This window comes from Zingiber officinale, chromosome 11A (assembly GCF_018446385.1).
Source record: "Zingiber officinale cultivar Zhangliang chromosome 11A, Zo_v1.1, whole genome shotgun sequence".
In the NCBI taxonomy this organism is placed as follows: Eukaryota; Viridiplantae; Streptophyta; class Magnoliopsida; order Zingiberales; family Zingiberaceae; genus Zingiber; species Zingiber officinale.
The window spans coordinates 79,786,613-79,804,594 of record NC_056006.1 but is presented as its reverse complement, the minus strand read 5'-3'; the positions used below and the strand labels follow the sequence as shown (position 1 = coordinate 79,804,594).

Below are 17,982 nucleotides of genomic sequence, written 5' to 3'. Positions count from 1 at the left end.
CATGCCTTCCTTCATTTATATTCTTATTGTAAATAGTTTAGACTCGAATGTAACTCAAGTTTCACCTTTTTGTAATGTACAAAATGAGCCGGTGGACGGTCCACTCGAGACGGAGCTACGAAGAGGGCGCGAGCAACACAAGGTGGTCAAAGGGAGGAGCTTGAAGAAGATGTTGACCCTAGGTTGACCTTCCAATCTTCTCATTGGCTTGAGAAGATCGTAGTAGGGCCATGACTAATCACAAATAGTATAATTAATTGCTTGTGTGTGTGTATTTGATGCATGCTAGTAAAGTAGTTAATTAGCGCCTCGACGATTAGATTAGATCTAAATCGCGTAAATAATGCATAACGATTAGATTAGATCTAAATCGCTTATATGATGCACCATGATTAGATTAGATCTAAATCACGTATATGATACAAAATTAATGATTAGATTAGATCTAAATCGCGTATATGATACACATCGTCGATTAGATTAGATCTAAATCGCGTCAACTCTAATGCCTACCATGTCGTGATACCTATCACTACCTCAATCACATGTTGTTGTTGAATCTGCCAAAGCAGAGCAACACATATTATCTTGGTAGGGTACGGAGGGACAATCTTGGTCCCGCCTATCAACGCATGGGTGAGTACAACTCAATTAGATTGAGTAACTAGTTAACTCGGTTGGATCGAGTAAAACTATAGACATTATCCAATGGTTAGAAGATAGGACAAAAATCACGTTTATATTAACTCTTGGGTATTAGCCAAAGCTAACTCGAGTTTTAATATAAATACGGATTTTGATCCTATAAACAAGAGTTGCATAGAGATGTAATTGGTAATTGTTACCTACCGATCATACTAAGTCTTGGGTGATTTATCCAAAGCTAACTCAAGGCGTAGTATGATGTGGATCTTGTCCCACATAAATTTTAGAATTCAGTAGGAGTATCATTCAATTAAAGTCCTAATTAAATGATAAAAGAATATGATATTTACTTTCTGCTTTAATTTCTGTTGTAGATTGTCATGACATCAAATACGAACTCTTTCTCACTGCGTTCCGTCCTTAAGAAGGACAAGCTCAACGAAACTAATTTCCTGGACTGGTACAGAAATATGAGAATAGATCTCACTCAGGAAAGAAAATTTATCGTCCCTGCACATTTCCGGAGGCCTACGCACTCACGCCCGCGTGAGATCGTGATGCTTACAAGAAGCATCAAGATGACACATTAGATGTGTCATGTCTTATGCTCGCAACCATGAACTTTGAGCTTCAGGAGCAACATAAGTTGATGACTGCTTATGATATGGTTGAACATCTTCATCAACTGTATCAATGACAAGCAAGGCACTGGAAGAGGAACTGCACAGGATACCTGGAAGATCTTAAGAAGAAGAGAAATAAGATTTCTACTTCAGGTATACATGTTATAGAAGTCAACCTCTCTATTTCTTCATCGTGGGTATTAGATACCGGATGTGCTTCTCACATTTGTACTAATGTACAAGCGCTGAGAAATAGCAGAGCATTGACGAAGGGCGAGATAGACCTACGAGTAGGCAATGGAGAACGGGTTACTGCTGTTGCTGTAGGAACTTATTTTCTATCACTGCCCTCTAGGTTTGTATTAGAGTTGGATGATTGTTGTTATGTGCTTGTTTTGACTAAGAACATTATATCAGTTTCTTGTTTGGACAAGAAAGGGTTTTCATTTATAATAAAGAACAAATATTATTCAGTTTATTTAAATGATATATTCTATTGTAGTACACCTCTGATAAACGGACTCTATATTCTAGACCTTGAGAGCCCTATCTATAATATAAGTACTAATAGGTTCAAGTCAAATGACATGAACCAAACCTATCTCTGGCACTGTCGCTTAGGTCATATAAATGACAAGCGCTTATCCCAGCTCCATAAAGATGGTTTGCTGGACTCATTTGATTTTGAATCATATGAGACATGCGAGTCATGCCTACTAGGCAAGATGACCAAGACTCCCTTTAGTGGACACAGCGAGATAGCGACTGACTTGTTAGGTCTTATACATAGTGATGTATGTGGCCCTTTCAATGTCGCTGCTAAAGGTGGTTATAGGTACTTCATTACATTTACTGATGACTTCAGTAGATATGGTTATGTGTACCTGATGACACATAAGTCAGAATCCTTTGAAAAGTTCAAAGAATTCAAGAATGAAGTACAAAACCAGCTTGGCAAGAGTATTAAGATACTTCGATCAGATCGAGGTGGGGAATACCTTAGCCATGAGTTTCGTGACTATCTAGCTGAGTGTGGGATTCTATCCCAACCCACTCCTCCTGGAACACCACAGTGGAATGGTGTATTTAAAAGGAGGAATCGTACCCTATTAGATATGGTACGGTCTATGATGAGTCACACAAATCTTCCTATATTCCTTTGGGGCTATGCTCTAGATACAGCAACCTTCATTCTCAACCGAGTTCCATCCAAGGTTGTAATAAAGACACCATATAGGATATGGACTGGGAGAGATGTCCAGGTGTCTTTTATACGGATTTGGGGTTGTGAGGCTTACGTTCGATGTCAAGTTTCAAACAAATTGGGACCCAAATCCGATAAGTGCTATTTTATTGGATATCCCAAGGAAATGAAGGAATATTACTTCTACATTCTCAGTTAACACAAGATAGTTGTGGCTAAGACTGGGGTATTTCTAGAAAGGGATTTTATTTCTAGGAAAGAGGGACCTTGAGTCTTCGAAAGACTCACGCCATGTGACATCGGCAGAAATCCCTTCTTGAAGTTCTGCATGGCAAACCGAAGGAGTACCTTGTCAATATATGTACTCTGACTTAGGCCAAGCAATCTCTTAGATCTATCTCTATAGATCTGTATCCCTAGAATGCGGGATGCCTCACCTAAGTCCTTCATTGAGAAGCAACTCCCTAGCTAGGTCTTGACAGACTGAAGCATAGAGATGTCCTTCCCAATGAGTAGTATGTCATCCACATACAATATGAGGAAGGCAACTGCGTTCTCTACATCATTCTTGTAGACACAAGGCTCAACTTCGTTCTTGATGAAACCAAACTGTTTGATTGCATCATCGAATCGAAGATTCCAGCTCCGAGAAGCTTTCTTTAGTCCATAAATGGACCTATGCAGCTTGCATACTCTGGATCTACAAAACCCTCGGGTTGTGTCATGTACACATCCTCGAGTAGGTTTCAGAAACGCGGTTTTTGACATCCATCCGCCATATCTCATAGTCATGGTAGGTCAGCATAGCAAGCATGATCCGAATAGACTTAAACATCGCATCGGAGAAAAGGTTTCATCATAGTCAATACCATGAATCGCTTGAAACCTTTAGCTACCAAGCGACCCTTATAGATAAGTCCATCCATGTCGGTCTTTCTCTTAAAACCCACTTACACCCAATGAGTTTTACCCTTGGTGGATCCACCAAAATCCATACTTGGTTGGTGTACATGGAATCCATTTGATCTCATGGCTTGCCATAGTCTCAGCCATTTAACTTCACGATCCTGACTAGGTGTAGGCTCATCCTCTGACAGCACAATGTCATCATGGTCGACAAGAAATGAGTATCTCTCGGCGACGCATGATCCGGTCAAGAGGTATGTCTACTGTTGTTGTTCCTCAACTCCTTGTGGAACAACATCATCCACAACACTTTGTGGTTCCAGTTCAACTTCCATCGAGCTATTGTTCGCATCTTGAACTTATTCAAGATCGAACGTAGCTCCCACTAGTCTTTCTAGAAACAAAGTCCCTTCTAGAAAGACCCCACCGCCACTTACCACCTACCTTGGCCGACGAATGTAGAAGCAATATCCCTTAGTTTCGGGATATCCGGTGAAATAGCACGATTTGTTGGGTCCTAATTTGTCCGAGACTTGACGCGTCCGACGAAGCCTCGCCCAAATCCTCATGAAAGACACCGGCATCTCTCCCCATATCCTATATGGTGTCTTTATCACGACCTTGATGGAACCTGGTTGAGAATGAAATGTGTCTAGGCATAGCCCCAAAGGTACGTAAGATCATGTGTGACTCATCATAGATTGTACCATATCTAATAGGGTATGATTCCTCCTTTCGGATACACCATTTCACTGTTCCAGGAGGAGTGAGTTGGGATAGAATCCCACACTCGGCTAAATAGTCACGAAACTCATGGCTTAAGTATTCACCACCTCGATCCGATCAAGTATTTTAATACTCTTGCCAAGTTATTGTACTTCATTCTTGAATTCTTTGAACTTTTCAAAGGATTCGGACTTATATGTCATCAAACACATAACCATACCACGAAGTCATCGAAGAATGATGAAGTATCTATAACCGCCTCTAGCAGACATGTGAAAGGGCCACATACATCACTATGTATGAGTCCTAACAAATCGGTCGCTCACCAAAGGGAGTCTTGGTCATCTTACCTCGTAGGCATGACTCGCATATCTCATATGATTCAAAATCAAATGAGTCCAAACCATCCTTATGGAGTGGGATAAGCGCTTGTCATTTATATGACCTTATCGAGAGTGAGGTAGGTTTGGTTCATGTCATTTGACTTGAACCGCTTGTATTTATGTTATAGATAGGGCTCTCAAGGTCTAGAATATAGAGTCCGTATTAGAGGTGCACTACAATAGAACATATCGTTTAAATAGATAGAACAACATTTGTTCTTTATTATAACGAGAATCCTTTCTTGTCCAAACAAGAAACGATATAATGTTCTTAGTCAATGCAGCAGCAATAACAAATCGCCTAACTCTAGTATAAGCCGCAGGCGAATAATAAGTCTCTACAAGAATAGCAAGAACCCGCTCCATTGCCTACTCGTAGGTGTATCTCGCTTAATGTCGCTTTATTTCTTGCTTGTATATTAGTACAAATGCAAAGCACATCCGATATCTAATACCCACGACGAAGAAATAGAGAGGTTGACTTCTATAACATTTATACCTGAAGTAGAAATCTTATTTCTCTTGTTAAGATCTTCCGTATCCCGTAAGTTCCTCTTCCATATTCTTTGTCCTTGATATAGTTGCGAAAGATGTTCAACCATATCGAAGCACACATCAACTCATGTTGCTTATGAAGCTCGAGTTCATGGTTGCGAGAGCATTAGAGACACATCTAATCGTCGCCATCTTGATGCTTCTTGTAAGCATCGCACCCAGTTCGCTGGCGGAGGGAGCCTCGATGGGCTACCGAACGCATGCGTTCGTTCCGAGTGTGAAAACTATTCTGTTCATCCATCAAATTTGCTCTGTGCTGAGCTTGTCCTTCTTAAGGGATGCACGAGGAGAAAGAGTTCGTATTCGACGTCATGGTTATCTACAACAGAATTTGCGAAATAAATATCATATTCTTTTAAAATCATTTAATTAGGCCTTTAATTAAATGATGCTCCCCTAATACTATAATTCTTGTGGGACAAGATCCACATCATACTAACCACAAGCTTTGGGCTATCAAGGCTTAGTATGATCAGGTAACGATTACCAATTACATCTCAACTCTTGTTTATAAAATCAATATCCGCATTTATATTAAAACTCGTAGCTTTGGCTAATACGCCCGAGAGTTAATATAGATGTGATTTTGACTTATCTTTCCAACGGAAGAATGCCTATAGTTGACTCGATCCAACGAGTAACTAGGAATACTCAATCTAATTGAGTTTGTATTCACCCATGCTTGATAGGCGGGACCAAGATTATCCCTCCGCATAAGATATTATGCATTGTCGCTTTGGATTCAACAATACATGTGATCGAGGTAGTGATAGGTATCACAGCACGGTTAGGCATTTAGAGTTGGTTCGATCGAGATCTAATCTAATCGAAAAGGATGCATCTTGTGCACGACTTAGATCTAATCTAATCGCAAGTGTGCATCATGTGCACGACTTAGATCTAATCTAATCGTAAGGCACTAATTAATTAACTACTTATTAAATATGCATCACATACACAAGCAATTAATTAATCTATTTGTGATTTAGTCATGGTCCTACTACGATCTACTCAAGCCAATGAGAAGATCGATTGGTCAACCTAGGGTCAACAACTTCTCAAGCTCCTCTCGTGCCCGCCTCGGAACTCCGCCTCGTGTGGACCCTCCACCGCTCCAATTTGTACATTACAATTTGAAACCTGAGTTACATTCGAGTCTAAATCTAATTTACAACAAGAATATAAGAGAAGACGCCGCATCTTGAAATATAATATAACACTAAGAACACATACTGCAAGTGACATAACAACACAATCCAATCACATTGGGTTTTTGACTATCACAAAATTAATATATAATTCAAAATTATATATTTTCTTAATTTTCTGTAATTTTAAAATTAATTTTACAATTTTACAGTAAAATTTCGCGGACCTTAGCGGGTTTGGGGACAATCAGAACGGATCTCTTTGCGCGGGGCATGGTAGGCTACCATGATCTAACCATCGCGAGGTTCCTTTGCGATCCAACAGCTTAAACCCACTGTCCCAAAATGATTTGGGCGAGACATTGCCGTTTCGAAAAAAATCTTCCTGGCGTTCGCTTTAGCAATTTTAGTGCAATCGTGAAACACAAGGGTTAGAATACCCCACCGCGATCTAACCATCGCGAGTTGCTCCTAAATGATCTAATGGCACCCAAGCCCGCTGTCCAAAAAAATTTTGGGGTAAACGGCATTTTGAAAAAATCTTTAGAGTGGCTAACATGCCTAAACACTTGTGCTTCAATTACTCGAGAAAAATACTCATAAAAACCCAAAAATCATAATTTTACAGGGAATTACAGAAACTTTAGTTTTCATAAAACCAAAAAACAAACTCGTACTCGCCTTGCACGTGGCTCTGATACCACTGTCGGGTTTTTCGGAAACCCCGAATCACCCAAAGCCGTAGATCCGTGCAAGGAAAACCGAACGAAATACAAATACGAGTTTCAAAATCTTTAGATCTGCTCCTAGATCTATGTGTTGAGAACTTTACCCTTGTTGCGTGCCCTTTCGCGTTCCCGCTCTTCCAAGGAGTTGCCGGATCTCAAGACCGTCAAGCGCCGGTCCTCTAGAAGTATCCACACGGACACGTAGGTGGAGAAACCTCACACAAAAGGTGTGCTAGCACCTTGTGTGGTCATGGCAAGAGGAGGAAAGGGAGAGAGCTCTCTTGAGGAAGAAGAAGAAGAAGTAATGCCTTGAATGAAAATCAAATTTCATTCACCACTTTTGTGTGGTCGGCCACTCCATGGAGTGTAACTCCCATTCCACATTAATCACAATTAATGTGAAGCCATTAAGAGGTGTTGTGTAACTCCTATGATGTGGCACATCATGAAGATGTGGACCATTACCATTGGTCCACATCTTGCCACCTCACAATGATGTGGCAAATGAGTAACTTCCACTCATTTAATGTGGCCAACCCACATTAAATGCAATGAAGGCTTGTAACCTTCATGAGGTGGCAAAACAAGATGATGTGGAACAACACTATTGGTCCACATCTTGACACCTCACTCATGATGTGGCAAAGAGTCAAGTCAAACTTGACTCTTCCTTTTCCTCTCTAGTCAAGTCAAACTTGACTCAATCTCTCTCATGGTTGATCTAATCTAACCATTTGATTCAAGCCAACTTAATATAATGAATCTAATTCATTAAATTAAATTGATCTAATGAGTCATAATTTAAATTAGACTCATTAAATACATGAATCAACTTGAGTCTAACTCAATTAGCCCAATTTAGATTACTCTTAATCCAATTTGATTCATCAAATGAATCTAATCCTCTTGGTTCATCATATGAACCAAATCTCCATCTAAATGTCCTAAGTGTGTGACCCTATAGGTTCTTGTAACGTTGGCAATGCCCTAAACCCATTTAGGAGCATAAGTAATGAGCGGTATCTAGCAACACATCATTACTACCCAAGTTACAAGAAATGTCGAGATCCAACATCACCTTGTGACTACTAATTGTGACTCCTCACAATATGTGACATTGTCCTTCTATCCTAGACATCTAGATTGATCAATATGAGGCATAGACCATGTCATCCTCTAATCAATCTAAATCTTGAACTCCAAGTAGACTCACTCGATCAAATGAGCTCAACATCTAATGTTGACTCATTTGGGCATGGCCATGCACTTCGTGGTCTAACTCTATCAAGAATATTGATGTCGCTCCCGTCATATGGGAGAGATAGATCTCATCTACATCACTCACATCCCTCTGCATAATTTGTTACATACCCAGTAATCGTCTTTATAGTCCACCCTGTTACGGGTGACGTTTGACGAAACCAAAGTACATAACTCCTTATGTAGGGATCCATGCTGACTTCAGGTCAAAGGACTAATAGTCATACTAATAGCCACATGAGAAAGTATATGACACTCATATAACGATCCATGATACTTTCTCATGGCGGGTCATTCAGTATACATTCTCTAATGCATACTCATGTGTCAGCTTGATATCTCTATATCCATGACTTGTGAGATCAAGTCATCGAGCTGACCTACATGCTAGTCTTATTGTATTAACATTGTCCCTGAATGTTAATACTCGACTAGGAATGATTTAGAGTAGTGTTCCCTATATCATCTCACTATCAATTCAACCAATCGATTGATATAGGTAAGAACCTTCTACTCAAGGACGTTACTATACTTATTTTATCTGGCACTAATACAAATAAGCATAATAACAAAAAAAACCAAATGCCTTAATATATATACAAGAATATGATATACATGAGTCCATACAATCATCAAATGATTGGCTCTAGGGCTCTAACTAACAGTGAGGAGTCACAATTAGTAGTCACAAGGTGATGTTGGATCTCAACATTCTTATAACTTGGGTAGTAATGATGTGTTGCTAGATACAGCTCATTACTTATGCTTCTAAATGGGTTTAGGAGCATTGCCAACGTTATAAGAACCTATAGGGTCACACACAAAGGACAATTAGATGGAGATTATGTTCATTTGGTGAACCTAAAGGATTAGGTCCGTGTGATGAACCAAATTGGATTAAGAGTAATCCAAATTGAGCTAATTGAGTTGGACTCAATTTGGTTCATGTATTAGATGAGTCTAATTTGGACTTAGACTCATTGAATCAATTTAATTCAATGAATAGAGATTCATTAAATTAAAATTAGCTTGAACCAATGGTTAGATTAGATCAACCAAGGGAGAGAAGTGGTCAAGTTTGACTTGACTTGAGAGGAAGATGAAGAGTCAAGTTTGACTTGACTATTTGACACCTCATTGGTGAGTTGGCATTAAGTGGGCCAATGATGATGCTCCACATCATCATGGTTGCTTAAGTGGGATGCCACCTCATGAGAGTTACCAAGAGTTGTGACTCTTGGCATCCCATGGAGGTTACAAACCACCTAAAGTGGCCGGCCACTTTCATTCAAGGGGATGTTTTTCATTTTTGTTTTGAAAACTCCCATCTTCTTCCTCTCTAGTTTTCTTCTTGCTCTCCCTCTCCTCCATTACTGATCTCTAAGGTTGCTAGCACATCCTTAGAGGTTCTTCTCCATCTCTTGCTTGTGTGGATACACATAGAGAAGTGTCTCACTTGGACGAGCGGGATTGCGAAGGGCTTCACATCAAGGGTAAATTCCTTCTCCTTGTAGATCTAGTTTAGAACTAGTGTAAGAAACTCTTACTCGTAATGTTTTCGAAATTTTAATCTTTGCATAGATTCGGTGGCTGGGGTTGTTCAAATCTTCTGCCCCCAAATCTCTCTGTCCCCGTGTCCCACACGTCGCCCAGCCCACCGTCGGCAGCCTTCGGTCACTACCCCAATCAACACTATAACCCTTGGGGAAGGTGAACCCAAGGGGATCGCCATCGGCATGATCGGCGCCGGAATTCGGCAGGATCTGAGCAGGGGCTCAGATCGACGGCAAAAGAAAGTCTGCTCAAATCTGGCCAGATTCCAACGCCGATCGTATTGATGGCGACTCACTTGGGTTCACCTTCCCTAAGGGTTATAGTGTTGATTGGGGCGACGGTCGGAGGCCGCCAATGGTGGGTTGGGACGATGAGTGGGACACGGGGACAGATGATATTGTGGACAGGATATTTGAACTGGGGAGCGTAGGTGGAGAGCGTCAACTTTTTGAGTGTGTAACCCTTTTCCTGTGGTCGCAGCCTCCTTATATAGGAGTTCAGATCAATAGGCAGCATTAATGATTGTTTAATGATCATTATTCGCCAGCTGTGAAACGTAAATGTTTCACTTGGCTGCATTAATCTTTAATTTAATGCATCTGTTACACCCTTAAATAAAGGGTAAAAAGTTTATGTAGCAAAATGTTGGCTGTTCTACTTGGATAAATTTTGCCCAACTAGTCCGGCATTTGGCGTGCACAAGTCATACTCGCACACGAGACAACTTGGTTTAGTGCAATTCAAGCCTTGGATTTGCACCCCCCCCACCCCACCCCTGCGTACCCACGCGTGAGAGAGAGTCTCTCCCTATACATTAGTTCACATCATCAATGCATATGAATCAATATAAACCAACCAATATGTCTTGAAACTCCGAATGTGGGACTAAAGTCTCATTCACAATGAAGCTTCATGTCTCTTCCACCTCTTCTCCATTCACATATATCTAACAATCCCCCATATGAATGGAGATAGGGTATGTGATAGCATTCAGCAGTTTAATCCAGTATAGGGCAGGTGGGTTTTACCCTTTGAGCCTCTCCCTATACATTAGTTCACATCATCAATGCATATGAATCAATATAAACCAACCAATATGTCTTGAAACTCTAAATGTGAGACTAAAGTCTCATTCACAATGGAGCTTCATGTCTCTTCCAGCTCTTCTCCATTCACATATATCTAACAATCCCCCACATGAATGAAGATAGGGTATTTAATAGCATTCAGCAGTTGAATCCAGTATAGGGCAGGTGGGTCTTACCCTTTGAACCTTCTCTTGTGAAGATATGTTTGCTTGCTGGTCGACAGTAAATATGATGTCCTTGAACTGTTCTACCATCTATGTAAGCATTGACATATCTCACCCAAAACTCTCCCTGATATAACTCAGTTCTCATGAACACGCCTAGTTCTGTGAGAAGTTCTAAGAATTGTGCTTTCAATTCTCTTCGAAGCGGCCCCACTTTTTTCTCACAAAAGTGATCTCTTAAGAGTATTTCACATTACTCTTCTTGGATCATTAAAAGTCATGTGTTTAACATCTATCCTTCACTAATTAATTGGGTCGTTCTCCTATAGTAAGTAACTTTATCGGTACAATTAGGTTGTTCTTTTAAATCTAATTTTTAGGATCTTCAGTCTGTATAGATTGTGTTCCTTTACATAGGCATGCTTATTTGGAAGGCCGGATATAAAAGTTGAAAAAAAAAATTGTGGTCGATTATTTCATGAAAAATGATGGGTTATTATTATTTTTTTTTGCTATTTATATATTATAAAATAGTAGATAAATGGATTTATAAATCAATATGTGACTTAATTTTGAATATATTTTTATCCGTTAAATCGGATGGAAAACCATATTCCTTCCTAATATTGCTTCTCTAACCTTAATTGCTCAACTGCGGGCGAACCCGGCCCTGAAGGGTGGCAGTGTACGTACAGTACAGTCGGCCCAACACAATCGGCCGCCCACTGTGCAATGTTGATGAAGGACGAAGGGCTCTAGGAGGTGGTGTGCTCCCGTGCTAGCGTCACTATGTAGGGTGGCACCGCCGCATCGCCCGGCCGCCTCGCAAGCCACGGACGGTTGTGTGCGGTAAGCCCAGCACGACTGCACGAGGCGGCCACACCTTGCGCAAGGAGGAACCTCACAGCCAACTCACGTTGCCTACGCCACCGCCCACCTCGCGCAAGTCGCAGGCGGCTTTGCTTCGATCGCGACAACTTCGCCATTTCTTTTCATTGTTTTTCTTTCTTTCCCTGTTCCTTTCCACAGGATTTACTTTCTATTTTGTTTTTTACTCTTTTCTGTTATAGGGGTGTAATCAAACCGAATCAAATTGAGTCTAACTCTTGAATATTTTAGTTTGGCTCGTTTATAATCGAGTCAAGTTCGAGCTTTATTTAACGAATATATTTATGGCTCACGAGTTTATTCAAACTTTTATCGAGCCTAAATGAGCTTAATAAATATAAATTATAAATTTAAATATTTATTTAAAATTACGTTATATATTTAGAGAAAATTATAATATTCATATTAAAATTTATAATTTTATTCTAATAAATAAGTTTAATATATCTATTCATATTTTTCATAAGTAGAGTGTAAAATCTATAAATTTAATATTAAAATTATTTTTTTTTACAAGTAAAGTGTAAAATCTATAAATTTAATATTAAAATTATTATTTTTTTATTTAAAAGTTGATTTATAAACTTACTAACGAACATATTCACAAGCTAACGAATCGAAGTTAATGAGTCGAGTATTGGGAATATGACCTTAATTTATTTATTTTAATGAATCTCATTAGACGAGCTCAAATGAATTTTATTGAATCATATTTCAAATATCTCATGAGGAATTTGATTCATTTACATTCCCTTTTTTTTATGTTTTTTTATTAAGATTCTTTTCCCTCAATCCGCAGGTGAAAAAATAAAGCAGGCTGGGCCTTTATTATATGGGCGAAATAGAGGCCTATAAAATTTAGAAACTAATAGATTTTTTTGATAGTTCTGAAATTCTGAAGGATACTTTTGAAAACGAAGAAAACTTCAGAGAGACAGAGATTGTTTCAAATGAAATTATTAAGCAAAAAACAAAAAATAAAAAAAGTTTTGACTCGCTAGCTAGTAAATGTAATGCTATTAGCCATCTGGATTAAAATGAAATATAAAGAATATGTTTAAGTAATATATATTTGAATTGAGAAATTGTTCATATATGTATGATCAATCGAGTACGGCTTGATATGTAGTTTTGTTTGATCAATCGAGTACGGCTTGATATATAGGTTTTTTTTAGAATCTAGGTATTTAATTTTCACGATCCAATTAATTCTAGAAGTGATCAATTTGATTTCATAAAAAATTTTCACTGTCACAGGAATAAATCGAGAAGCACAAATGAATTTTGATGGACATCACAAATAATTTGAGCTTCTCAGATATAATGTGTCATGAGTTTATCCCACTGCTTACTATAGTACCTTAGCATAGAGAATTAATATGTAGTTTCTTGATCTTTCACAAAAGAATTAATCAGATTTCAAAACTACGGCAGAAAGGCAGGGGAGCAGTTGAGGAGCTGTGGAATTAGGAGGAATTTCTGAGTTGAGACAGCATCCGAAATATTTTGCTGATTTAAACATGAACAAACGTAGTCTGGTGAAAAGGAAAGCACATTTTGCTAATGTGATGGGGTCCTGTGCTTGAAGCCTTGAAACGAAAGGCAATCACTCTTTAAATAAATAAGACAAGGGAAGAGCGTTTGCCTCACCTTAAATTTAAAACTGTAATAAGTTGCTGTCATCCCAACCATTTTTTTTCTTAATGACAACACTTTAATCTAAGTTGTTAATTGCCATTTTATCAAGTTGGAAGTGCCCGTATCAGTATCTTGACCCTTGCCCCATTGAAAGTAAAAGTGACACTTAGGCTTGTAGACATTGACTTACGTTAAATTAATAAAATTCTGACAATTAACAAAAAAGCACCAGTGGTCTAGTGGTAGAATAGTACCCTGCCACGGTACAGACCCGGGTTCGATTCCCGGCTGGTGCAGCTTTTTAAACTTATTTGGATTTAAAATTTTCTTTTAGCTCATTATTTCGAGGAATGAAACTTGAGTCAAAATGAATAAAAATAGCATAATTTTGATTTTAAAAAAATCAGAGTTGGATTTTTAGTCAAATTTGCTAATCCCTACAAGAGGATATAGAAAGGAAATTTCCCAGTAACGATCATGTCTGGGAAGAGACTTCTGTAACGTCTTCTTAAAAAAAATTGCATAAACCGAAAAAATAAAATTTTCATATTAAATGTGATTACATATTGATTATCAACGCAAAGAATAATAATAAATCTAAGCCGACCCGCTTGCATGAAGGATCACTGGTAATTCTGGATGCGTCTTCTTCACTAAATCCACAATTTGCTTTAAATAAGGCAAGCTAAATTCTTCAAAGTCCACAGGACCGAGTTCAGTTGCCCAGGAATCAAAGATTTGTACAGCTTGTGCGCCGTGGTCAGCTTGATAGTTAATGTAGCTGGCCATAGAGTTTGTAAATTTCTATAACAGCGAATGTAAAACCTACAGAAAAACATTGTGTATCACAGTTGCAAAACTTGGAGATGAGTGAAATGTTTCATTCTATGTTTACAAGCTAAAGACATTTGCCAAATCAAGTACTAGATGCAAAAAGTTAAACAAGTTGTCACAGCCCAAAGGATTGGAAAATGTTTCCCTATTAACTAAAGATGCTTCTGGTTTTGTTTGTCTCTACAATAGTATTTTGTAATTACCTTTGGCTGAGAGAAAGCCAGCCTCTTTATCTTCGAAAAGTGCTTAGAAGATCCACCTTCAACTACATATGATGCTAGGGTGAATGGAGCCCTGACAAAACCTAGAACAGCCGCATCATCTTTAACCTGTTATGTAATTTAAATATTAACACAATAAGGTTATTCTCTATATTCAAGGAATACTAATAGATTTCCATAGTCATCCTTCACATAGGAAGTACACCAACATAATGATGCAATGATTCGTGTTTTTCATTTTATGTTATAGCATCTGGACTTCAATATGTCTCCAACATATTCATGCAAGTTCATAAAATCTATACACTATGTTAATAGCAAGTAAATGGTGCTGGCAAGGGAGTCATACTCTTATGTACTACCTAAATCTTATGCCAAGCATAAACCAATTGCTAAATAAAAAATAATGATAAAAGTACTCCAAAAAAAAATGTTCAGGAGATAGATCGTGCCCACAACATTCACATACACACAGTGGATTTGAAATCAGGAACTTATAGATTGACAATTTAATTAAAAAAATCCCTCAGAAACCATTCAGAAATTATGGAGTTTTCCGTTCGAATTCGAGGAAGAAAAAAAAAATGAACCAACCTCTTCTTGCAATATAGTCAGTGCCTTCCCTGCATATGGAACTGACTCCTCAGGAACAAACTCTGTTACTTGATCTACATCTTCGGCAGTTCTAATAGGATCATATATAAGTGGTCCTTTTCCTTTCACAATGTCAAATGGTATACTCATCCCAGGAAGAGGGGTAAGAATATCTGAAAACAAGATAACCTACAAGGATAATCATAAACAAAGTTGATGAGAAACTCAACAGCATGTAAAAATGTTATTATCCAGGCAAGAAAATTCAGCTGAAAGGACTTGTTCATATCATTGTGAATGGAACTTGCTCAACAAGATATGCCATTTACTTGCAGCCATCTATATGGACCTTTCCCTATCCAACCATTGTCGATGGCAATGTCTCTGGTAATATTGAAAGAAATACCATTACAATCATTGTTTCCAATAAATCATTGATAACATGATATTCCATCAGTCTAGGAATCATCAAGTAAAACCATTATCACCTTATAAAATAAACAACAGATCTCTTACCCCGTCAGGTTTAAAAACTTTCTATGGCTGGAAACTGGAAAGATATCTCAACCACAAGGTCAACATTTTCTGATCTTTCACAAAATGAAGGATACTTTTTGCATATCCACTGATAGCTCTGAATGCAAAATAGATATTTGAGATAAAATCAATTGTTTTGGGAAATTTAGCATGTCGTCATTCTAGATTCATGTAGACCTGCATGAACTGTTGTTTAATTGATAGCTTAGTCGATGAATGATTTCCATGTTCATCACTAAAATACCAATTAGCAGCAGGAAGTCTAGGACAAGTTATATTAAGTCGCATGATCCGATAACAATGCACAAAAAAAAAATAAAAAATAAAAAAAAATAATCAGATTACAAAAAGAAACAGTGTTGGCAAAATTTCAGTTAACAGGTAATCCTATTATGTATCATTCAAGCGTATATTACTTTTCAGTTACATATAATATTATGACAGCCTCTTCAAAGGTGAACAAGTTGCAATTTTAGGATCCTTGTGATGAATGCTCTTTCTAAAAATTCACACCATGAATTTAGGTGTAGATTCCACAAAGACAATAGTTATTTTGCATCAACATTTCTGAAATGACTATCTTCTCAATTTCAACCAATCTATAATAGGTGAAAGAAGTTACATCCAAAATTGACCTATGTTGTAGCATCTTAGTGGAATTGGTATGCTATTGTTAGAAGGAGCATACTCCCATCCAGAAATTACCTAATTTATACTAAACTTCTGTTCCAATTAATTGTCCAAAAACACATACAGGAATCAATGAAATAATAGTCCACTAAATATATGGCAAAACACTACAAGTTTAATGGATCAAAGTTAATAAATGAGTCCAGCAGACCACAGTTGAGGCGAAGGAATGTACCAAACCTGCCTTCATGTACCTCCCAGCTTGCCGCATCAGCCAAACTGGTGGTCTCTCAACTTTCTCACCGTGAACAGCATTTCAAAGGAGTGGCTCAGCTACACTTGCAACTTTTGGTGTTTCTACATACTCTGAAACACCAACAGAATCTTAGAATACAAATAGAAACAATAACTAACAATAAAAATCACACCTTGTCATCTACATTTGGTGTCCAGTTCCTTTACATTGAAAAAATAATATCAGATTTGGTGATGAATCGATATTGTTAATGGAGAGGTAAAGAAACGCATACTTAATACAATCAGAAAGAACCGCAGCCAATTGGTTTGCGATGTAACAAAAATCATCCGTAGGAAATACGAACCGATCCCAATCACGCAAAAGGACTAAAACCCTAATCAAAAAGCTAGGCGACGCCCCGCGAATTAACACCGAGAAGCAAAACCACCATAGTGAACTAGAAAATAGAAAAGGCTCGGTACCCCTCCTAACTTCGACTTTAATTGTGAACCGAACGCCGAATTCCGAACGACAGTGGAAGTCGAAGACAGCGAAATCCGGTAGCCAATGCACGACATCTTCCATACAGACGACGAGGGAGGCGACCACGAGGGACGAAATCAAACGCACCCCCGAAACCCTCGGCAGCCCTCCCGCCCACTCTTGCTGTTTGCTCGAGCCGGCGAGACTCAAGAGGACAAATTATCTTTAAAACATGAAATATCACTTATTTATGAACTTACCCAAATGCCCTTTCGTCGAACCAGAAGGCAATACTTACGGTTGCAATTTACATCCAAATGCGTGTGTGTTTAGGTAATTTGAAGCCACAGCTTGTCGCCATGAGCGGTCAATTATAGTCACTATTTAGTGGTAGTGTATAAGGCGATATTATTATAAGATAATTGTAATATAATCATGATTTATCTTTATCGATCAAAGATAATACCTTACAACGTCACCAAAATATTATTTAATAATAATAATAATAATGATAATGCTTTGTGCCGTGGCGTGCTTTCTTTAAGTTTGTTGAACCTTGAATTTTATCATAAATTTATTCCAAAAAAAACTCTACTCGACATAAATCCAGGAATAAACAATATATTAATGCATTTCTTTTAATTAGGTCGTCAAAAATTACTCGGATGAGTTGTCTACAGATTAAGCCGCGAGTTAAGTTGATTTGTTATTTGCGGAATTCTCTCTAGTACAAATTAAGAACTCGATTATCAAATCTCACCTTCGTCATTAATGATCGCAAATGAATATTGGCTTATTGCAACTTGTAAATAATGAAATCGTATCAATTTTTCTTCAACTTCAGCCAACAGATCATTAATGAGCAGGAAAACCTCAAGACGTGTTTCTTGTCGCCCATATATACCGATTCATTTCATTTGTATGTTCGATATTGA

At 38.2% G+C, this 17,982-nt stretch overlaps 1 protein-coding gene and 1 non-coding gene across 6 annotated transcripts; one reads left to right on the top strand and one right to left on the bottom strand.

Annotated features, from left to right (window-relative positions):
* The first annotated feature begins 13,735 nt into the window (after positions 1–13,735).
* TRNAG-GCC lies at positions 13,736–13,806 on the top strand. The gene has a single exon. It is a non-coding gene; the product is annotated as a tRNA-Gly (tRNA).
* A 209-nt stretch (positions 13,807–14,015) lies between these two features.
* On the bottom strand, positions 14,016–17,247 carry LOC122032445 (uroporphyrinogen decarboxylase, chloroplastic-like). 5 transcript variants are annotated; one of them, XR_006126084.1, is made up of 5 exons: positions 15,676–17,247; positions 15,489–15,543; positions 15,160–15,348; positions 14,548–14,673; positions 14,016–14,335 (listed from the first exon to the last, which is right to left on the bottom strand). XR_006126084.1 is itself a non-coding variant. In XM_042591733.1 (4 exons), the coding sequence occupies exons 1-4, from the start codon at positions 16,595–16,597 to the stop codon at positions 14,315–14,317; spliced, it is 372 nt and encodes a 123-aa protein (XP_042447667.1). In that variant the 5' UTR covers positions 16,598–17,247; the 3' UTR covers positions 14,016–14,314. The 5 variants fall into 5 exon arrangements, 1 of the variants encoding a protein (XP_042447667.1); XR_006126085.1 differs by having other exon boundaries at positions 15,160–15,543; positions 15,676–15,793; positions 16,567–17,247; XR_006126086.1 differs by having other exon boundaries at positions 15,160–15,793; positions 16,567–16,692; positions 16,755–17,247.
* Positions 17,248–17,982: the final 735 nt, after the last annotated feature.

What these genes read in the sequence shown, in the direction of transcription:
- LOC122032445 (XM_042591733.1), bottom strand. Translation starts at nt 16,597, where the DNA reads ATGCGGCAAGCTGGGAGGTACATGAAGGCAGGTTTG. An exon ending in GGTACATGAAGGCAGGTTTG is followed by an intron (nt 15,349 to 16,561) that starts GTACATTCCTTC and finishes TTATCCTTGTAG; the next exon opens with GTTATCTTGTTTTCAGATAT. An exon ending in TGGCTTTCTCTCAGCCAAAG is followed by an intron (nt 14,336 to 14,547) that starts GTAATTACAAAA and finishes GTTTTTCTGTAG; the next exon opens with GTTTTACATTCGCTGTTATA.